The sequence below is a fragment of the Platalea leucorodia genome, assembly GCF_965183815.1.
Source record: "Platalea leucorodia genome assembly, chromosome: 1".
In the NCBI taxonomy this organism is placed as follows: domain Eukaryota; kingdom Metazoa; phylum Chordata; class Aves; order Pelecaniformes; family Threskiornithidae; genus Platalea; species Platalea leucorodia.
In genome coordinates, this window is record NC_138823.1 from 164,871,865 (window position 1) to 164,892,188 (window position 20,324).

General features: G+C 39.2%; 1 protein-coding gene across 1 annotated transcript in view; it reads right to left on the bottom strand.

The window, feature by feature from the left end:
* Positions 1-11,033, bottom strand: part of LOC309598715 (vasoactive intestinal polypeptide receptor 1-like) — a gene marked incomplete at both ends in the record, with an annotated part of 29,421 nt that extends 18,388 nt beyond the window's left edge. Inside the window, 2 exons of the mRNA XM_082329535.1 lie at positions 1,320-1,419; positions 11,001-11,033. Coding sequence (XP_082185661.1) covers positions 1,320-1,419; positions 11,001-11,033 — 133 coding nt within the window. The remainder of the gene's footprint in view (positions 1-1,319; positions 1,420-11,000) is intronic.
* Positions 11,034-20,324: the final 9,291 nt, after the last annotated feature.

Genomic DNA, 20,324 nt, shown 5'->3' on the forward strand with positions numbered 1-20,324 from the left:
AGAAAAATACTTGGAATGTCATACTGTAATGAATGTAATAATTCATCGAAAATGCCTGATTTTTGCCAGAACTTTTTTGGGTGGGTTACTGGGTGTTCCAAGTGCAAAATGTGTCCAGGAGGTATTCTGGACTTGATTAAAAGGGGAAAAAATTCCACTAATATAGAGTAGGCAAATACAAGAAGGATATCAGACATTAGAGTGATTTGAAAGACTGGAGGAAAATAAATAAGAAGATAAAGGAAATATCCTGGGGATCAGTCTCTAAATTTCGGTAGGCTGCTAAAGGCAGACATCCAGGTGGTTGCAATATTTCTATTCATACTAAGTGCATGAGGCATCTTTGTCTCATAACTCCTCTGTAGAAAATGGATGTCTGATAATTCATGCCAACTGAAAAATATCACTGAGGTGGATTCATACTTTTCTCAGCAGAGCTGGCCAGAAAAAATATGACTGAACTTTTGAAAGAGTTTGAACATTTTGAAATTTCACTTTGAATCAATTCAAAATATGTCTCCACAATGCCAAAACTCCAGTAAAGAGAACCCCCTACAGAGCATTTTAAAAATATTTTACAGGCTCCCTGAAATGTTCATTTTAATTTTCAAAATTTATATTTGAGCATGTAATAGATTTCAAAACACCACCACAATAAATCTTTTTAAACAAACAAAGAAACAAAGAACCTCCAAAAATGTAGAAATAAAATATTTTGAAGAAGTTGGGATTATTTTTTTCTTTTTTTTTTTTTTTTTTTTCACAAAGAACATTTTCACCAGAATGATTCCCAACACAATATAATTTCAGCATGCTTTTCAGTGTCTTCTGTGGAAGTTTCTTTGCAGTTTTGGATATAAGTAAAAAACACACCAAATACTTTAGGAATGTAAGACATTCCAAGTAGGGCTTTCCTGCCCTAACGAAGCATCTAAACTTGTCAGGGTCTGAACCAATCGTCTTAGTCTCATTCTGTAGTTAATAGAGAAATACGACTCCGGAGAATGATTCATCTCATCCTAAAGTAAGCATCTAAACCAGAGGCAAAGAAACATGTTCTAGGGACACCCATCTTCCTCCATTTACTTTAAGGAAATCTAAGAAGACAGGTCCTAACTTAGACATTGAGCATTTAAAGATGTCTAAAATGAAATGAGGTAAAGTTCCAGCCTATAGAAGAAGCACTTCAAACTATTAAGAAACCAAATGAAATAGGAATCAAATCTTGACTCATGAGAACAAATGGTATCTTGACATTGTGCCCCTGAAATGATATGAAAGGGATATTCATATCAGAGCTTGACAATCAGGACTGTTACCTTTAAGATCAGATGAAACAGATTCATTCTTTTCTAAGCAGAGAGCCTCCTCTTTGACCACTTGCTGGAATATCTTACATTCTGGATGGATTCCCGCAACCTTGGTGACAGAAATACAAAACAAACCAAGAAGTCCTGTGATTATCGAAATGAGAAGAGCCAGGTTTCTTTCCAGTTTGTACCTTGTGGCTGATACTTTGAGGTCGAAGAATGTGAAAACTCCAGCTGAAGATTTTTATGCAACAGGCAGAAGGAGGCTGTGATCTCATACATTTATCAATTTGTATATGCATCTGGATGTGCATACTCATATGGATTCTGCAGGGTATCGCAACAGTCAAGCTCACATAGCACCTCTTCTCTAATCTGGACATTTATACTGCTTCTTCTTTACACCTATGTTTTTCACAAAACTTAAATGGATTTCACAGTCTTTGGATCTCCAGCTATTTGTCAACTGGCCAAAACTGAATGAATCCATCACCTATGGGAATATTCACACTGAGTCCCCCAAATATACATGTAGCCTGACTCTGTAAAACAAATAAAAATAAATAAATTTATTTAAATACAAACGTTGTTGTGGTTTTTTTAGTTAATTGTTTTGGGTGTTCAGAACTATCTATTGGCTAAATATTCCTATTTTGATTCTTGGGAGCTCCCAAGAATCAAGTTTTCTTTATTGGAAGAATTAGCCCTACGTGTGACAATAAAGTCTTAATTACTCTTCAGGAGGGTGTGCCTACTCTGCTTCAATGCTGATACTAATAGAATGGGCTCCTGGTCTTCTTTGAAACTTTGAGATTACAGTGTCATACAAATGGCTTTAATGAGAAAGCATGGTGTAAGCTCTTCCCTTCGGAATGCAGTTGGTATAATTACAAAACCGGAAGCAATAAATAGGAGCAGAAGTTTTATGTCCATTGGGGCTTAAATAAGAAATACTGAGATCCAAGAATTTAGAGAAATTAGAAAAATGACAGTCTTGGCCATAGTTTAATCTGAGTGATTACAAAATTTTATCAACATACTGTCTGAGGATGCAGAGCTGCTACACACTCCTTAGACAGAGGCACTGTTTCCATTTTACCAGATGAAGAAATGAGAAAAAAATTAGTGACTTCTGTTGGAGCTTATGGAATGATATTTAACTCACAGATTAAGATACCTACATTTAGAAAGCTAAATGGATTTCTAGACAGCAGTTGTTGAATCGGATCTGGATTCATCTTCTTAAGTACAGATACCTAATGCCATTTAGGTGCTGTCATGTATTTTGCTTGGCCTCCATCTCCTACTCCAGAAAGTTTTGTGTCCCCTGTAGTCCTGCATCATATCTGCTGTGATTGTGAAGATATTCTTAATACCCTAGAACATCCCAAAATTATTGCCTCTGGAAAGGCAACTAAATTCTGAGAAAGAATCTACAACGTAAGTGTCTACATGGGACCTTGTTATCTGAGCTTCTGTTGTCATCCATGGAAATTTAAAGGATGTCTCACTTGTCCAGGAATGGTGAATGCCATTTGGGATGCTATAGGGTATCTATCTCAGCTTTCTTGTGTAGATTCTTCATTAATTTTGCCAGCCCCATGCAGAAGTCTCAAATGCATTATTTGATGTCTCAAATAATTCTACACACCCATGTTTAGGTAACTGAATTAAACCGAGAGTCAATAAGAGTCAATAGAGTCAGTAGAGTCTAGAAAGCAGCTGAACTGTATTCGGACAACTGTATATTGCACCAAAGCTTCCTCTGGGATATTGGGATCTTCAAGACATAGGGAGTCTTACATGGAATAGAGCAGAGGGTTTGCTCCTTTGCAAGCTATGCTATTCAAGACAAAGACAGGGGGGCTTCAGGGGTAGTGATTTTAATCGAAATGATGGATTGAAGACTTTCTGAGACATGTCTGAGGAAGACTGTAGGCCATTCTAAACCCCTAATGACTTTGAAAACACAATACAGATGAAAACATCACTGCTATATTGCCTTTTCAGTCTCAGGAAGTTGATTTATTGGCTTTCAGAATGTTTTCAGTGAGCAGTGCAACCAGGACTTCTTTTAGTCTCCACAGAAACTTTACTGGAAGTCATGTAGACTGTTACATTTTAGCAATACTATCTGCCTAGGGGAAAAAAAATAGAACACAACTTTATCTTTAAAAACCTTTAAAAATTCTGCCTACATTTGGGTTTTAAAGTAGCATAGACAGACTGTCTTTAATTATGAGGCCCTAGAGATGGTTTATACATCCTAATATTAGAACAGAAAAAGGATTAAGGACACCTTTTGAAAATAAAATTAAGATATGGCTTTTTTCATGCATTATATTCCTCCAGTGGGTAATTCGAAATACATTTTATAAATGAGCATGAGTGACTCTTAAAATAGTACTTCTTGCTGTTCAACTATAGTAACACGATTTAGAAATGAAATTTTTCAGGTATTAATAGGATCCCCACTCATTGTTTTATCTTTTAACATACATTTCACTTTGCATTCTACCTACATAACAAATGGATTATTTGAGTAGTAGTAACAAAATGATTGCTACATAAATGTTGCACTGTTTCAGTTTATAAAGATGGATTCAGCTGGACAGGAAAGTAATTTCTCTACTTTCTGGAATTTCTGGACTTTGTTACTGCTGAGAAACTTTGTATTTGGAATATTCTTAGGCTTGATGTTTAAGTCAGCTTGACATGATGCTATACAACTTACCATCTATACTGAGTCTTTTGGCAAAAGGCTTGAAAGCAATGGCCAGTCATAACCCAAAATGAAATCAAAACCATGAAAGGAGATTTGAAATGCCTTTGAGGAAAAAGCACTTGGGAGAGATGGGTTAACTTAACTCCCTCCTCATGCCAGGGGTGCTGAGAACAGTGGAAACACACATAATTAGTTATGAAAAGTTTCAGAGGAGGAAGGGTTATCTTTCTCCAAATGCCAACTTAAGCAACAAATGCAGCAGATGCAGGTGGAACATAAATGAGGGACTAAGTGGCTGAGCTCTCCCAAATGGTATGTTGAACATTGAATATGTGTGCCAGCCTGCCTGCTGCTCGAAGTAGGCTGCATGCCCTTTTTTCTCTCCTTTGGTAAATCTACACCTGTTGAAGCACACCCTCAGTCACCATAATTCAGCAGCGCTGCACTGAAATCAGTGGAGTGCTATTCCTTTACACTGGTTGGGGAAGCCCATACCCTACCTGCAGGGAAGTTGTACTGCATTGGTTTTACACATGACAGAGGAATTTCCATAACAGATCGGATCCCCAGTTCATGTACTCCAGACTCCTGCCTCTGAAAGCAGTGATGAATCACCAGAAAACACGATTTTACAATTTATTCTAGAAATCCAGACCTACTGCTGGTGATACTCACCAATGGTGAGATTGCAGTCAACCCCACTACCACCAATAGCTAAGCAAGTAATCAACATGCTCACATTTTGTTTTCTTCTGAGTTACTGGATTTGGATTGGGGGTGGCTATAGCCACCAGAGCTCAGTTTTTGTTGTAGGCCGGTGCATAGGTTAAATATTACTGACACTTCAGTGTTTGAAAATCAACATCATGTGCAATTGCAGATGTAACCTACAGATCATCCTGTAAGAAGCCAAAATTAGGCTGGTGTTGTTAACTAATAATCTTGTAGCCTTACTGGAAGTAATCCCACTGTTACAAAAAAAATAAGAAAAAAAAACCAAGAAAAAAACAACACATATACAAGAAATTGAGAACAGTGATGATGCTTCAATTTGTTGGTTTTCCTCAGGCTTTAAGAAAAAGAAAGACATTAAACCATTTTACAGTTAAAGAAAAGCCTTCTGGGCAGAATATTATTTGTGATTTGTTGGATATGGCTTACTTATTTTTTGTTATTAATCTCGCAGTGCCTTGAGAGAAAAGTGCATGTTGTTGCTCTAATCTGCCTACAATGGTTAGGTGATGGGGCTTTCTAGAAAGCAGGGGCCCTGCATGTGTTGCAGGGACACAGTGCAATTTGGGAGGCATCTGCTCTAATGACTGTGCTCTTGTAGGAAAAGAGTAGCTCCTGTTCACCTTAAAAAAGGATAATTTAGGAACCAAAACAAAGCAGACTTCTGAGGCAGGGATGTCCAATCTGACAGTCTTCCCTGCCACAGTAATAAGCATAAGAGGCTGATTTAAAATGCTACTTCTTGGATCAACATTTCCTAGTAGCTAGGCAGTAACCTGGCATGAACCTCACTGAATATCACAGTTAGGTGCCTTCACCCCAAGGCTTATACAGAAAACTTAGATGTTTTGTGCAGTGTTGTAGACAGCACTCAAGGAACAAGGTTTTGGATTGCTAAGCATCACAACTTGAAGACCTTTTTGCTGGCTTGAACATTAGTGACCAAGCAAAATTCACAGGGATATCTTCTAAGTCCTAACCACTGAAACAATCTTACCTGGAACAAAGCAATCACATAGTGAACATTAAAAAGTGACCTATGACAGGCATGGACATGCTAAAAACCTGAGAGGTTAGAGGGTCAGATTTTGGGCTTCCACTTACCTTTGGACTTCCTTTTCTTAACATCTGTAAGGTTGTTGCATTGAAACCTTAAGTGGTATACTCACTGATAGTAAGTATAAGATTGTTTTGTATTTCCTCTGTTACATGATAGTTTATTAATTTGCCCAAATCTGAACAGAAAAAAATTAATCTAATGGCACTCTGGGCTTTGATTTGTTCATGTTGGACAACATCAGACTTAGCAATCACTGGGAAGAGAGTTTTTCTGGCAACATCCTCATGCCATACTTAGTGAAACTTAGTTAAAAGGAATCTTTCCTGAAAATCCATCCAAAGATGGTGCCCCAAGGCTGTTGTGGTGGTAGAAAAACTGTAATTTAGATATCACATAAAAGGCAGATCTTCAGTCACTAAGAAGTCCATTAGCACACTTGGGGAAAAGTAGGGACATTTTCTATGCTCTCTGAAAACAAGGGAAGTGCTTTAAAGCTGGGCACCGAATACATTAGTCACTTTTGAAAAAACAATTCAATGGGATCAAAGAGCCAGAAATAAATTGGTAACAGTCTTTTTGAAAATTAATCAAAAATCAAAGAAGTGGCTGAATTCATTGGCAAGATGGGAAGGCTTCAAAAACCTGAAGGGTCTTTCCAGTGATCCGGTTTAATTTCCAATGCGGTGCAATCCTAAAACCTCACAAATACGTTTTACGTCAAGCGCACAAATCATTTGCTAAGAATATTCATCACTGTCCATTTTGGCTCTGTCTCTACAGCTTCCATTCATGTCTCAGATCTCATCTCAGATCTCCTCTGAAATCATCCCTGTACTCCCTGTTCTCCCTGTCTGTGCTTCCCCTGTTCAGCTTTTCTGATATGACTCTGATGCCTGAATATTTTAGCTTTCCCCTATACAAAACCAGACTTGTCTGCCATTCATGTCACACACTGACTCCCAGCTTGGAGGATTAAAACTCACCTGGTATTTTAGGGTACAGAAAGGCACAGAAAAGACATGCAGAACCCCCCTCATCTCCTGTCCATTTTTAAGTGTGGAATGAAGTGTTCAGTTAGTCCTGAAAGTTGCTCAGTGATGCCAAAGACACAGTCCAGAGAAGCAGTGTATGCTCTGAAATGCATACATTTTTTCCAACTGAAATTTTGATGAACAGGAAAGGTGTATAGGATGGAAGGAGGATCATGAAAAATGTTGAACACAGCTCGAATAACTGAAGAAGACAAAGAAATCCTCAGCCTTTTCCATAAATTTCTCAGGCTGTTGAATATATCTCATAAAAATCCTCTGTTAGGTCTGTCTCTTTCCATCTGCTTAACACCTTTCTCAAAAAGCCAAGTGCTAATTAGAAAGCTTGGAGACTGGGAAGCACAGGTCACTGAAGTCAGGGCCAATATTCACATGTGCTTTGAAGGGAGCTGGGACAAACCTCGAGGTCCATAGGTTCTTGTCCATTTCAGTACAACTACATTCACAATCACCACAGTAAGGATCTTCCTATGTCTATAAGTAACTCTGGGATATTTATAACGTAATATATGGAGTATTATGTTCTGGCAGAAAACTACAAAAACCTAAAAAATAACCAAAGATTTCTTATGCAGCAAAAAAGTTCACCGCTCAAATGCGCTTGTAAACAGATGAGCATCCACTTTGCTTCTACCATATTCAAGCTGTGTTTACCACTCTTGATTTTGACTGACTGTAAAGCATGAGGTCACCACAGCAGTGACATGACTCCAGTCACCAGCAACGTATTTAGTTATCATAGAAAGTCCTGCCCTCAACTTGCAAGCTCTGACACACTCTTGATCCCAGAAGCTTTCAACCCCAAAGGTAAAGACCTATTTCCAATCTTTCTCCTCAGCCAGTTAAATAGATTATTTCAGGAGTCTTTTTCACTGAAAATTACTACCTAGAGGACATTTTCAGTGTTTGTTTTCTCTTTCTAACTCGATTACCTATGGAACAAGAGAAGCTGAGACACTGATTGCCTTACAGTCATTTAGAGGAATATCTTTTCAAGATTGTTTTTAAGACATTGGAGTAATGCTTGAATGCTCCTTTGTGTATTGGATTGTATTTGACTGTATTTAACTGCATAGCCTTATACAGAACAGTACTTGTTACACATACATATCCGTGTATATCAACATATATATTTGCTCATAGGTATTCTGTATGTGACAATACACCCATACTAGTTTATTTTGTTTACAAACCCTATGTAATTAATACTATCTTGAGAAAAATGAAAATTAATTTATTAGCTATATGCTAAATTTGGTAGAGCATTTAATTGCCAATAACACTCAAAGAATACCAGAACACTGGTAACTGAGGATCCTCGTTTTCTGCTATTGCAAGTATTCCTCCAAATTAAACAGAAATTTCTCCCTTTCTGCATGTGTAGCATGTTTACCTAAAGGTGGGGTTCATGTCACCTAATCCCAAAGAATTGAAAGCTAGATATCAAAGTTCATCAGCAAGTTCACTCAACTGAAGCCATAGCCATTGTTTTTGGAGTGTTTCCACCTCTTCCCAGTAGTATTGAAGGAGGCTAAATGAGTAGCTTTAGACAAGATTCCTAATTTTAGATAGATAATTTCAGATGATTAATCTAAACTCCCCCATCAAGCCTCCCTTAATGATCAATGAAGGCAGACAAGCAGTTCCAGGGAAGGATTCCTCCTACCTCTCTCAGACACCTATTTGAGGACAGAGTGACTCACTGTACAGGAGCCCGTCTCCCTCCATTAACTCCCTCCAGGCTAGCAAAATACCTAAACAGACTGATCCCTCCACACCTCCAGTTCCCCATGGAGGGGAATTTAAAGTCTGCAGGGACTGAATCCCTAGAAGAAGCATGTATGTCCCTCCAATGCAAATTAGACAATAGCAGCTATATCAGAAATTTAGGCACCCAGCTCCATTTTATTGGGAGCTCAGCATCTTGCCACAGATTTGGATCCATATACCTATTACCACAAGAAACGCTTTGCTAAAGCAAATGTATAGCTCAACGATAACCCATCTACGTTTCCATTCTCACCTCCATTCATTAGATCAGACTGAATCCCTTCCCCAGAAATGCGAAAAGCTGTTACGTGTATGAAGAAGAAAGCAGTTTAGCTCAGCAGGAAGGACAGTGAATGCAGAGTCTTTTCTGTTCTCCATCCTCTGTTTCCTGAGACTCTAAACTCTTTAAGACAGGAAAAGTCATTTTTATTCATTTCAGCACCTACTGCTCTCTGTTCCTTGTCTCTTACAAGCAAATGGTAATTTTTAATGTCAAGGACTCTGTTCTGCAAGGCACAAAGTATATTCTGCAACATACAGCTCCCTGTGGAGCTGAGAGGAGGTAAAAGTACCCAGTTTCACGGAGGAAGTTTTCAGGATTACCCTTCTGGTTTATTTTCATATCTGAATAATGAATTATTTGCAGAATCCACACTAGAATTATTTCTCTGCTCTGACATGATCCTTTGAAATATGAAAGGACTGTTTACTTAGTACATCCTATGGGCCTCTGGCCTTACCTGGCTGTCTAACTTAGGGTGCAAAGCTTCCCACGAGACCTAGTTTGAGACATGAAACCCACTGATATTTAGAGCACTGACTCTTACCACACATGTAGTTGGAGTTCATATATGAGCAATAGTTTGAGGCCAAAAGCTATGTAGAGTATGCAGTTTGTAGAATTTCTTTTATTATGGGCACAGTCTGCTGCAATATGCTAAAACATTAAAATGATGCGTGGCAGCCCACAGATGTGCATGATACATCATTTCAGGTTAGCTCCACTCTACTGACAGCTGCAAGAATAAGTTGTGCCTCTATTATGTGTAAAAGGGCTAGTCCAGATGCCAAAGTCACTCTACCTGTAGCAGTGTAACAATTCAGGCTGCCTAGTTTTCCCTGAAAGAAAGGTATTACACATGATAATAACTACATGTGACAAGGTTTATGTAGCAAGGACCTATATCCTATCACTTGCACATAAAGCTGTGTAAATACAGAGGAAAAAATGAGTTCCAAAGGATGTGAGGTGCAGGTGTGAAAATCTACATCCCATCTCTCACCTTTTAAAACTGAAGGTTCAAGACCAGTCTGTAACCATTCAGGCTCTCACTGTTATCAGTGGAAGAAAACAGGCCCTAGAGGAACATTCCCCCCATCTGTCTTTCTCAGGACAAGATGAAATGCCTCCCTGTAAGGTGACTGTCTCCCCCTTGACTATAGCGGGAGTCTGAATCCCAGCCTACACTAAACATTTAACTGTGAGATGGCTAAAGTTAGAATTAATGAATCTCTGGGAATCACACCCATAGGAAGGTTTCCAAACACTTCTCTGAGGCTGACAATTGAGGGGAAAGAGGACATATGACTGTACTTGTACTTACACTAGCTTTTGTTAACCAGCCCAGGCAATGCCAGCAGTAGAGCATGGGGCTTAGGGAGAGAGATACGTGCTTGAATTGCGTCTCTGTGCTCATACATCTTCCCTGATGTTTAATGTTACAATCATCTCACCTGCTGCCTCCAGTGCGTAGCAGATATAAGACAGTTCATGCTCCTGCTTGGTGATATTATAAGCAGATGCCTTCAGCAGTAAAAACATCAGTGCCCTCTCAAAGAGGTAAATGTCCCAAATTCATCAGGAGGAACTATTCCTTTTTAGTTATCCTCCTTCTTCAGCAAAGTTGCCTTTCTCAGGACAACCGGGACAGCAAGCTGTCCCCTTCTGTCCCTCTAAAGCCATGCTACAGCTATTCTGATTTAGGGATGCCTTTCTGTCCTTTGGAAACTGCAATTCTAATGAATGGAAATGAAAAGACATTATTAATAGCATTTTAGGGCTGGAAAATTTTAAAGGAAAGAGCTGGGTCAAACCTCTAACTCAGGAATATTTTTTCTTTCCTCCCCTCCTGCATCCCCATCCCCTTTTTTTAATCCTTTCCTTATTTTTCTTTCTTTCTACCTGTTAGGAGAAAAGTTACCCTGCCTCTGCGGACATCCCCCCGCCCCCCGCGATCCTGCGGGGTAGCTGCAGAGCCATCCAGCTGTGGGCAACAGTGTCAGGAGCCAGATGTGCGGTGCCCCACCTCTCCCACCCCCTCCCCGAAGCAGAGGCACCACCGCCGGGCACTCACCAGCGGGAGCAGCAGCCAGCACAAACTTAGCATCCTCCGCAGCAGCCGCCGGGTCTTCCCCGCTCCCTCTGCCTGTTCTGAAGCTGCCAAAAGCCGAGGTTCAGCCCGCCTCCACCTGCCCAAGACCCGCCCCGGAGCGCCTTGCACCTCCCTGCCCGGACACCCGCGTCCCTCCTGGGGGAGCGCGGCACCTTCGCGCCCCGCAGGACCAGGCTTGCAACGGAGGGAAGGAGATTCTCCAGCATCCTCCTGGGATTTTGGATCCACCTCTATGAATCTGTCCTTTGGTCGCCCACCTGTAAAACTGCGGGGAGCTGAAGCACTGACTGAGCTTTTAGGGTGTATTTGGAGGCAGATGTTCTCTGTGCAAGAAGAGATGCTGGGTTTAACCCTCCTTCTGCTTATGGGCCCATGTTTGTGCTGGTGGTAGCAGGTTTTCAAAGGATTTGGGTTTTCAGTGGGTCTGAGAGCGTGATATTCCCTAGGGACTCTCAGAGATGGAGTTTCTGGGTTTTGGCATCCCCCTCCTCTCGGATGGAAAACGTTGAGCAGTGACAGAGGATTTCCTTCACAAGCTGCATAAAGTCTTTCTGGCCCTTGTTTTATAAAGATGCCTCGTGTGCAGCTTTATTTCTTGGTGCAATAAGTAAAAGCTAAAGACCTTCTTGCCTACAGTTTGGATTTGGCGGGGGGAGGGGGAAGGCAAAAAAATGATAGTAATTTTTTAAATGTCAGGGCTTATAGGACCTAAGCATCAGTTCTGGGTTTTGCCACAGTAAATATTGCAGCAAGCTATTTTCAGGTCCTGGGAGAGCAGGAATTGTGGACGTGACAAAAGCATTTTTTCTTGATGAGATTTAAGTGCTATTTCATATCCAGTTTATCATCCATTATTTCCCAATAGTGTTAAACACAAGAGTTCTGTATAGTCAGAGGAGATCCAGAGCTCACCTGTTACCCCAAAATAGGCATCTAATGCCATTAGAGGAAATATATATTTTAGAAGCTTTCTTCATAAGTGTATAGCTCTCCTAAAAGTCCTATATCATGTTTGCCAGCTCCACCTAGATACTTCAGATATACAAGGGCACCTTGAGTGGCATTCCTTACTTGTGTTTAAGAAACCGAGTCATGTCAGTGGTATCAATTAATTTGTCTCTTTGCACCCTGATAGTCCTGACCAAATCACTCAGTTGTAATGGGAATCTAGACATCTCGTACATGTGTGGACAGCTGCATTAAAATGCTGAAATGCGGGTGTTTTGTATCAGGATGTACCCCACCTTACTCTTGCAAATCAAAGGAAATTGGGTCTATAATCAAATAGTATCCCCAGGCTCATGTTACAGACGCAGTTCTACAACCTGTGCAGAATAAAGAGGGGGGAGGAAGGCATAGATTTGTGGGATAATATTTGTAACCTAATTCTCATTTACTTCCCCTTTTCTATATGTTTGTCTTTCATTAGTGCATAATGGCATCTGATCACTTACCTGCACAGATAAGCCTCAAATGCTACTCCAAAAATCAAGTCTGTTACGAAATAAAGAGGTTAAAATCTAGAAAAATAATTTGAAGTCTGATTTTGACTGTTTTTCCCCATGTATAATGGATAACTCAAAGCTGTGCCCAACTCTCACTGGTCAATAAGGTGGTTCTCATCACACTGGAATAATTTTTAGGATCCCCCTACAAGGCAGGCACCACATGGTATCAGGCAGTTCCTAATTCTGATGCAAAGGAAAATGCAAAGTAAAGGCCTATCAAATACCCCCAGGACGGGAACAGAGTATAATCCCTGCTGAACAGTATTCAACCAACTTGAGTATACGAGATCACAGAATAACAGAACAATTTAGGTCAGAAGGGACCTATGGAGATCTGGACCCAGCCATCTCCTCCCCTCAAAATACATCAAGTTTCGAAACAAATTGCTCTCCCTCTCAGAAGTCACACTGTAAACATAAAGATGCAATTAAATTAATATCAGCATGACATTCCAGTCCACAAAATTTCAACTGGATTCCGTTATTTAAGGACTCACAGGTCACTTTGATGAAGTTTTTTTGGTCATCATAACCCGTCTTCTATTTTGGAGCAAAACCAAGTGAGAAACATTTTTTGGTAATTTTTGGTGTAGTTTCTTGACATAGGTATTCATAAGAGATCCTTAGGAGAAGGCATTGGTTCTTCAAGCAGATGTGTTCTGTCAGTGCTTCCTTCCTTATATATTTTCTCCCCTCCATCTGTTTTTCCAATCTGATCTCCAGCTGATCTAAAAACCAGGCCACATTCCAGTCCTTGAGCTTTAAATTAATTAGCTGGAAACTCCTCTTGTAAGAGTTTTTGTCCATGCTAATAAAGAAAACAAAGCCTGCCCTTGTTGGGTTTTTGTAACATCTCACTGTAGTTAATGTTATAAACCTCACTTACATTAAAGTCTCGGAGTTCCTTAGACTAGTTATATCTCTTCATTACTTTAAACAGATCCTTTTGCAGGCTAAAACCTTATTTAGGCTAAAACCTAATTTCTGTTTATGATAATAATTTACTTTATTCATTCTACTCTCTGTTATTTCTCTGTATGTACCCAAAGAAGACCCAATAATGAAATAATACAGGAAAGTAACCATACTGCTCATAATCTCTTGTATGCTCTGATGTATGTTGCTACCTTTTATCATAAAATAGGTCCTTGCCTGATAAGTTGGCTATAACTAAGCAATTTTTTTTTTTTTTTTCTCTTCAGTAGTTACAGGATAACTAATCTAAGAACCAGCTCTGTTTTCCTACTGCTCTACAACACCAATCTGGGCTCATAATATAACTCTTATGTGCATAAAAATGTCCTCTTGTTAGCATCAACAAGCGATCTAGCCATCGTGATGGTATGAAACTTAATCAATGAAGCAATAGACCTGAGATTCTTCCTAATCCCCGTCATGGATATTCTGAATGAATTGATGCCATTTAATGAAAATGACTTGACATTTACTGAGCTGCTTAGAACCTTTGTAGGAACTGGAGAATGTTTTTTCGTTACCATATGCTACCTGAATAAGGCTTTTCCATAACAAACATCTTTCTGAAATGCAACTGAGTTTCCTTTGTGTGCATATACAAGCACCTCCTTAGGCAACAGAAGTATAGTGCACCAACACCACATTGCAATATGAGCCATCAGCAGACAATAAAGGTGAATCTATTGACATGTCTAAAAAATCTTTTGATAAATCTGACTAAAGATGCAAAAAAAACCCAGTTCTGGAAGTATGGGAAGAAGGCTGTAATTACTGTAAGCACGTAATCCAGTGGCTAGACAGAACATGACATTGCTGAGTAACATTGCAACCATAATTAAAAGCAAAGTTTCACTGTATCTAAAAAAATGGGGGGTATATAAAAAGGATGGAAGTTTTATTCCTGAGAGCGATCTCTGTGTGATTTTTGAGAGAGTGGGGTGAAAGCAGGAAGATAAAACAACTGAAGAAATGGGTTGTTATTGAGATACTAAAGGGGTAAGGCACTAAATATGAGAAAACAAGTACTTAAAGCTGCATGATGATAATTTGTCCAATGCATTTCCTTTATATACACTAGCTGTGGTGTCTGCTTACTATTTTTCTTGTTTAACATTGGCTCCTGTTGTGTCCTGGGGCTCTGACTCCTTATGTACCCGTATTCTGTTACTGCTACCTGGCCTGACTCCCGGCGCACCACAGAAATAGAGGCAGAGTTTTGTCATGCAGTCGTGGACACTTGGGTCATGTAGATTCTGTCCCACATGTTTTAATCTGTAAACTTAATTCCATCCAAGAATCTAAGATGCTTTCTGAATTTGAAAAATATATCTTATCTTTACTTATCTACCACAAACATAGTATTTAGATTCTTCTAAAAATAAACTCCCTTAATCTTTTCAGCATTTCTATTTAAAAAAAAAAAAAAAGTGTCAGTGATCCCTTCTTGATTTTTATTGTCTTATTTGTTGAATAAGAAAGTAATTTTTTCAAACCTAAAGGAAGTTACTTTTTCCAGTGACACACAATGCAATCCTCATTCTTATTAATAGTCTCTAAAGAGTTGACAAACCAGCTGTTCCTGTCCTCAGAAATAGTTCTATGCATTATATTATTCATTTGTTTTCTTGCTTTCCTCTGGCCATTTCAACTCAAATTCCTTTCTGTTTGTTTTTCAAGATGAGTATAACAACACTGATTTTTATTCACTAAAATTCAGTTTTAAGACTAAGCTTGCTCCCCTCATAAGGGCCAAGAAAAGATCCATGTTTCTCCTAGGCATAGGTTGAGTCTACAAAATAGAAGATAGGAAAACATGAGTAACCTAATTTAACAACATAGTAGTTCAGTAACTAGTGTATACTGGTCTCTGCATCTTTTATATTTAACAGAGAGAAGGGCATCTTTTGCCAGGCTTTTCTCCTTGATTATGCCAGTTTCTCCACTGACTGTAGAGGGGGCTCAGCTCACCTCACACCCCTACAGTAGTACTTTTCTCATCTCATTTCAGGCTTTAAGAGTGTAAATGTAAAGTGATTATTTAAGGTTATTTTCACAGTCACAGACACTGTTGAATGCAATTTGCCTGACATAATTTAGATGTCTACGGAGGACAACATAATCAATTCCTCAGGGCGTATTCATCTCCACCGTCTCTAAAAGGAGGATAGGATGATCGCTCAGATGTGGATGTTTACTCTAGGGGTGAAATTCCACACACTAGTATGGACACCTAATGTAGGCATCTATCTGGATGTGTAAGCTGGAAAAGTGAGCTCCCGCTGTGGTTAATAGCCAGCCTAAACTAATTAACTAGGTTTCCTTTAGAGTTACGGGAACGAGATAGAAAGTTCCTGTTAGAAACTCATTTGTACTATATTGTGGTGGGAGGTACTGAGTGCTAAGCAATTCTCTCTCTTCTAAGTGACTTCAAAGGAAGATGAGAAGTGGAGTTTGTTAAAGACATTGAAAAATTTAGATATCAACATGTAGGTGTCTAGATGCAGATTGGATGTTTAAGCTTCCATTGGGGTGAACAATAATGTAAAACGGCACCTTTATTTAGTCCACTGAATGGTTCTTTAGACTCCATTGACTGCAGTGGCTAAGATCCATATAACTTCATACACCTCAAGGCTCAATTAAGTTGCCCAATAATAGGTGACCAGCACCAACTGAGATGCCTTAGTATATTTAACATTCACAGGAGGCTGGCAGATATGAAACATGGGCACTGAAGGCATGGCAGGTTGATGCTACCTGGGTAAATGGGCCTAGATTTCTGCGTGTGAGCAAATGAAGCAAGCCCTGAAATCAAATAAGATAAATCCTAGCCAGAGTAGATATCTGATTTAGGTTGACTTTTAACGTTCGTCTTTGGTGAGATGAATCCCATGCTATGTGTTTCTCAAAGATGATTTGAGTTACAAGGCCTGGCTGCACTCCTTTACCTAAACCTGTTTTTCATGCCATCACAAACTGTTTCTCCTTAGGATGCTAGGCTTCTTGCATGGTTGTATCATCTGATCATAGCACACCTCATCAACGATTTCACTTCCTCCATTTAAAGCAGCCCCTTCAATCTCACCTAAAAATATATATATAGCCTTTTGTTGAGGGGACATTATCATTAGATTTTTGTTTCATGGTTATTGTATTTCTGCATATTACAAGGAACCACATAACTAAATGTTGTACCATTCACAGTTGGACTCCAAATAAGAAACAAATGAGGTCCATGACTTACTTTAGAGTACACTGCTAATCCCTCCATTTATCCTAAGGAGCTGAGAACATGTAAAGAAACCCAAAGTTCATTTTCTTCTTCAGCTTCCTAATGTGTGGTAAAACAATCACTCATAGCAGAATGTAGTTTCTGTGGTGGTTTTAAAGATGCATGGATGTTAATAAAACACTAGCAGTTGAATGAGTATTGTTGATGTCATACATTTCTATTCTTTCAACGGAAGATATTACTGCATCCTTCTATCTTAGTGCTAACTCAATGCATTAAGGCTATTTGAATCAAGCGTTGGAAGGGCAGATGATAAGGAGAGCAGACATGTCACAGAAGCCATAGCAGAAGATCCATGAGATATACAGAAATTTTCTGGCAGTGGCAAGCCAGAGTGCTCTGCTGACAAAAATTGTGGTAGTATGGTTTTTGCTGTGCCTTCCTGTGTTACTCTTCACATTAAACATAAGCAAATATAGCCAGCTCTGTTATGGATATGCACCAAGAGACAAACCTTCCTCTGAAAAATTAATAGAAGGCTGTCTTTCCACCACTATTTTTTCTAAACAATAACAAAGTTCTCGATGTGTTCCGGTTCCTCCTGTCATTCAACATGATCTTCTAAGCATTTCTTTCTAGTCTCTCAGCTTTGTGGAAGTATTGTATCACATTTAGATCAACCCCAAGCCCAAAGCAACAGGAAGGGCTTTCTGAGAATTGGATCAGGTCCAAAGCTTACATCTGCCCTAGCAAATCAAAATGGGCAAAGGCCCATTCTGTGGCTGCAAGAGCAAGTGTTAGAGACAGTTCCTGTCCATATGGCTAGCTTCTCTTTCCCCCAGAAAGAGCCCAGCCTCATCCTTACCGTCCACTGGAAACAGTCTCTGGACTGTGCTATCACCTGAGTTGTGCCCAGGCATGATCTAAAAGAGTGCTAGGCCAAACCATGCCAGGTAGTATGCTAACAATGAAACAACATAGATGCCACAAACACACCAATGCTTCTGTCTGTCCCTGGCCCTCCTTATTTTCATGCCGTGCAGATAGCTCTGCTCTGAAGAAAATGCCTTCCTAATCTGACACAGGCAGAAGTGAGGGCAAAGAGTCAATAAAGTGAGACTGAACCAGATGCAGAGTTATTACATCCTTCAAAGCCCGTGGATGAAGACAGAGGAACACAGTGAGCATTACCGCAAATGTGTGTGCTGCTACTACGCAGCCAAGTAACTCAGACAAACACTCCCATGTGTTTTTAGGAGATGATAAGGGAGAAAATATATTCACAGAAGATTTTAATGTCTTGAAGAAGCATCACTTATGGGAGGAAGAGTGTAAAGGAGATATATGGGTGTGATGCAAATACCTTATGTATGAGTTCGATGAGCTGGCCAACTTCTTAGTAGTCAGAGGACAGTGTAAAGAAGAACCATCTAGGAGGATGATGAGCTAAGAGCTGATTACCTTAGATTACCTAAGAATTATACACAGGACAAGATCATGGTATGTAAACACATTGATCTTTTTTAATGGCCAGTTACTAGAAAAATAATGCGAAATATCTAAATAACAATAAATACAAGGACCCAACTCTGACATATATTCAGCCGCCATTCCTAGCTGATGAACTCATCCATGATCCTAGAAAGTATGAGGTTCTTCTCACCTTCTTTAAGTTTTTATGTTGTAGATATGTACAGCAGAGATAGCCATGTCATAGCTTTATTTGCAATGAAAGAAGAAAAGCAGACATGCTTAAGTGTCTTTTTTTTTTTTTCTTATATTTTTATTTTAACATTAGACCAATTGGATCCTGTGTGCCATTGGCTATACTGATTAAATGAATCTAATGCATAAATCTTTTATGTGATATGCTCCCTGGAGACTCATTATTCTGAGTGCTGGCATTTTGGAAAAGTAAAGAAAAATGAAATCATAACAGGACCCACAAGCTTTCCTGTGAGGCAAACTTTGTGCTCAAGGCCAAGCACTGCAAGCTACGTGTAGGGGGAAATTAGTTGACTCAGTTTCTTGGAGTGCAAAATACTGTAGCTAAAGGTTTCCGAGTCACAACCCTCAAATGGGACAGAATCAAGTCTTACAGGGACGAAACTTTCTTGTAGGTCTTCCAGCTAAAGCTGTAGTCATCAGAGCACTAGTATTTGCCCTAAAAAGTAACTACCTCAGTAAAACAGGAGGGTCATCAATCTCTAGGATTAAACAGAAAATTCCTTTGGTTTCTATGTAAAATGTATCAACACCAGCCTACTCCCTTCAACATACATATTTGGCCTATGGGAAGAGAACTGCAGAATACCTCCATTTACGTTAATCTTGGATGAAACCTTATATTAGTGTCCTTTAAAGCGACTTGGTCCCCAGGAATGCCAAAGTTAGGCTTCTGCTCTGACCTACTTTGAGGAAGGGCATCTCTCTTCTTTTCTACTGACTACAGGGTACCTAGGGGCACCCCCCCTTTATGTAACATACCTAAAGTTTGACAAAGTGGATGCTGCAAAGTGTATTCCCTAAATGCTACCCTGAGGAGCACATGTAAGTAACTGCACAATCTAGGATAGCACACATCTCCAAAACAGCAATCCCTTCAGACTCTTAGGGGCTGGAGTGTTTCCTGTTTCACAAATAGTATCTGACAGCCTAATAATGAGAAAGGATCATATATAAAGTATATTAAAAAACCGCCATCAGCTTTGGCTATGAAAACTACTACAGGGAGACCTTTTTCTTTTTTCTTCTCTTTGTTGTTCCTACTTCCATCCCTACCTTTCTTTCCTTTTCTAGTATAAAGGATTTCCCCCCCCAGAAGAGATTAAATACATAAAAACAAAAAAAATCTTATGGCTGTCAAAGGGTTTTAGAATGACTGCTTTTAGATTTGATGAAAACCATATTTCAAATAACATATCTAGCTAAAATCACAATCCAAACTAATAATCAATGAACAGGTCCATTTATTAGTGGTAGAACACCTTTTCATGAAAAATTCATGACAAAAATAATATGGAATCCTATTTTTTTTAGAGCGAGGCTTTTATTTCATGTTAACACAAGTGTGGTCACACCAGATAGTTATCACCTTACCCTCTGATTCTTAAGTGCAGAAAGAAAAATCTGTGAATCTCCTCCAGGAACAGACCAATGAAACAAAGAAGATGTTTTTATCCTGCAAAATTTGTGAACTTGCAACAGTTTAACTGATCTGCAACAATTTAACTAACCTGCTGGAAAACTGTAAAAAATTACATGTGTCACTATCATGGCATTTACAAGGAAATAAAAAAAAAAAAAAATCTTGATTTGACTCAAAGTGAGAACATTGTTTAAAGTTTTGGCAAATCAGTAAGCAAGATACCATCTGGGGTCAAAATTAAGGCTGTAGTCATTGCTTAAGTAAGATTCTGTTTTGAACAAACTTAACATTTCAGAAGAATAGATTGTATATTTTATTGTTATACCTGATACGGTTTTTTTTGTCATTAAATATTTTTTGTAGTAACTCAACAATATGACATGCTAAGGGTAAGTAGATACAATTTTGAGGGCTACTTGAAC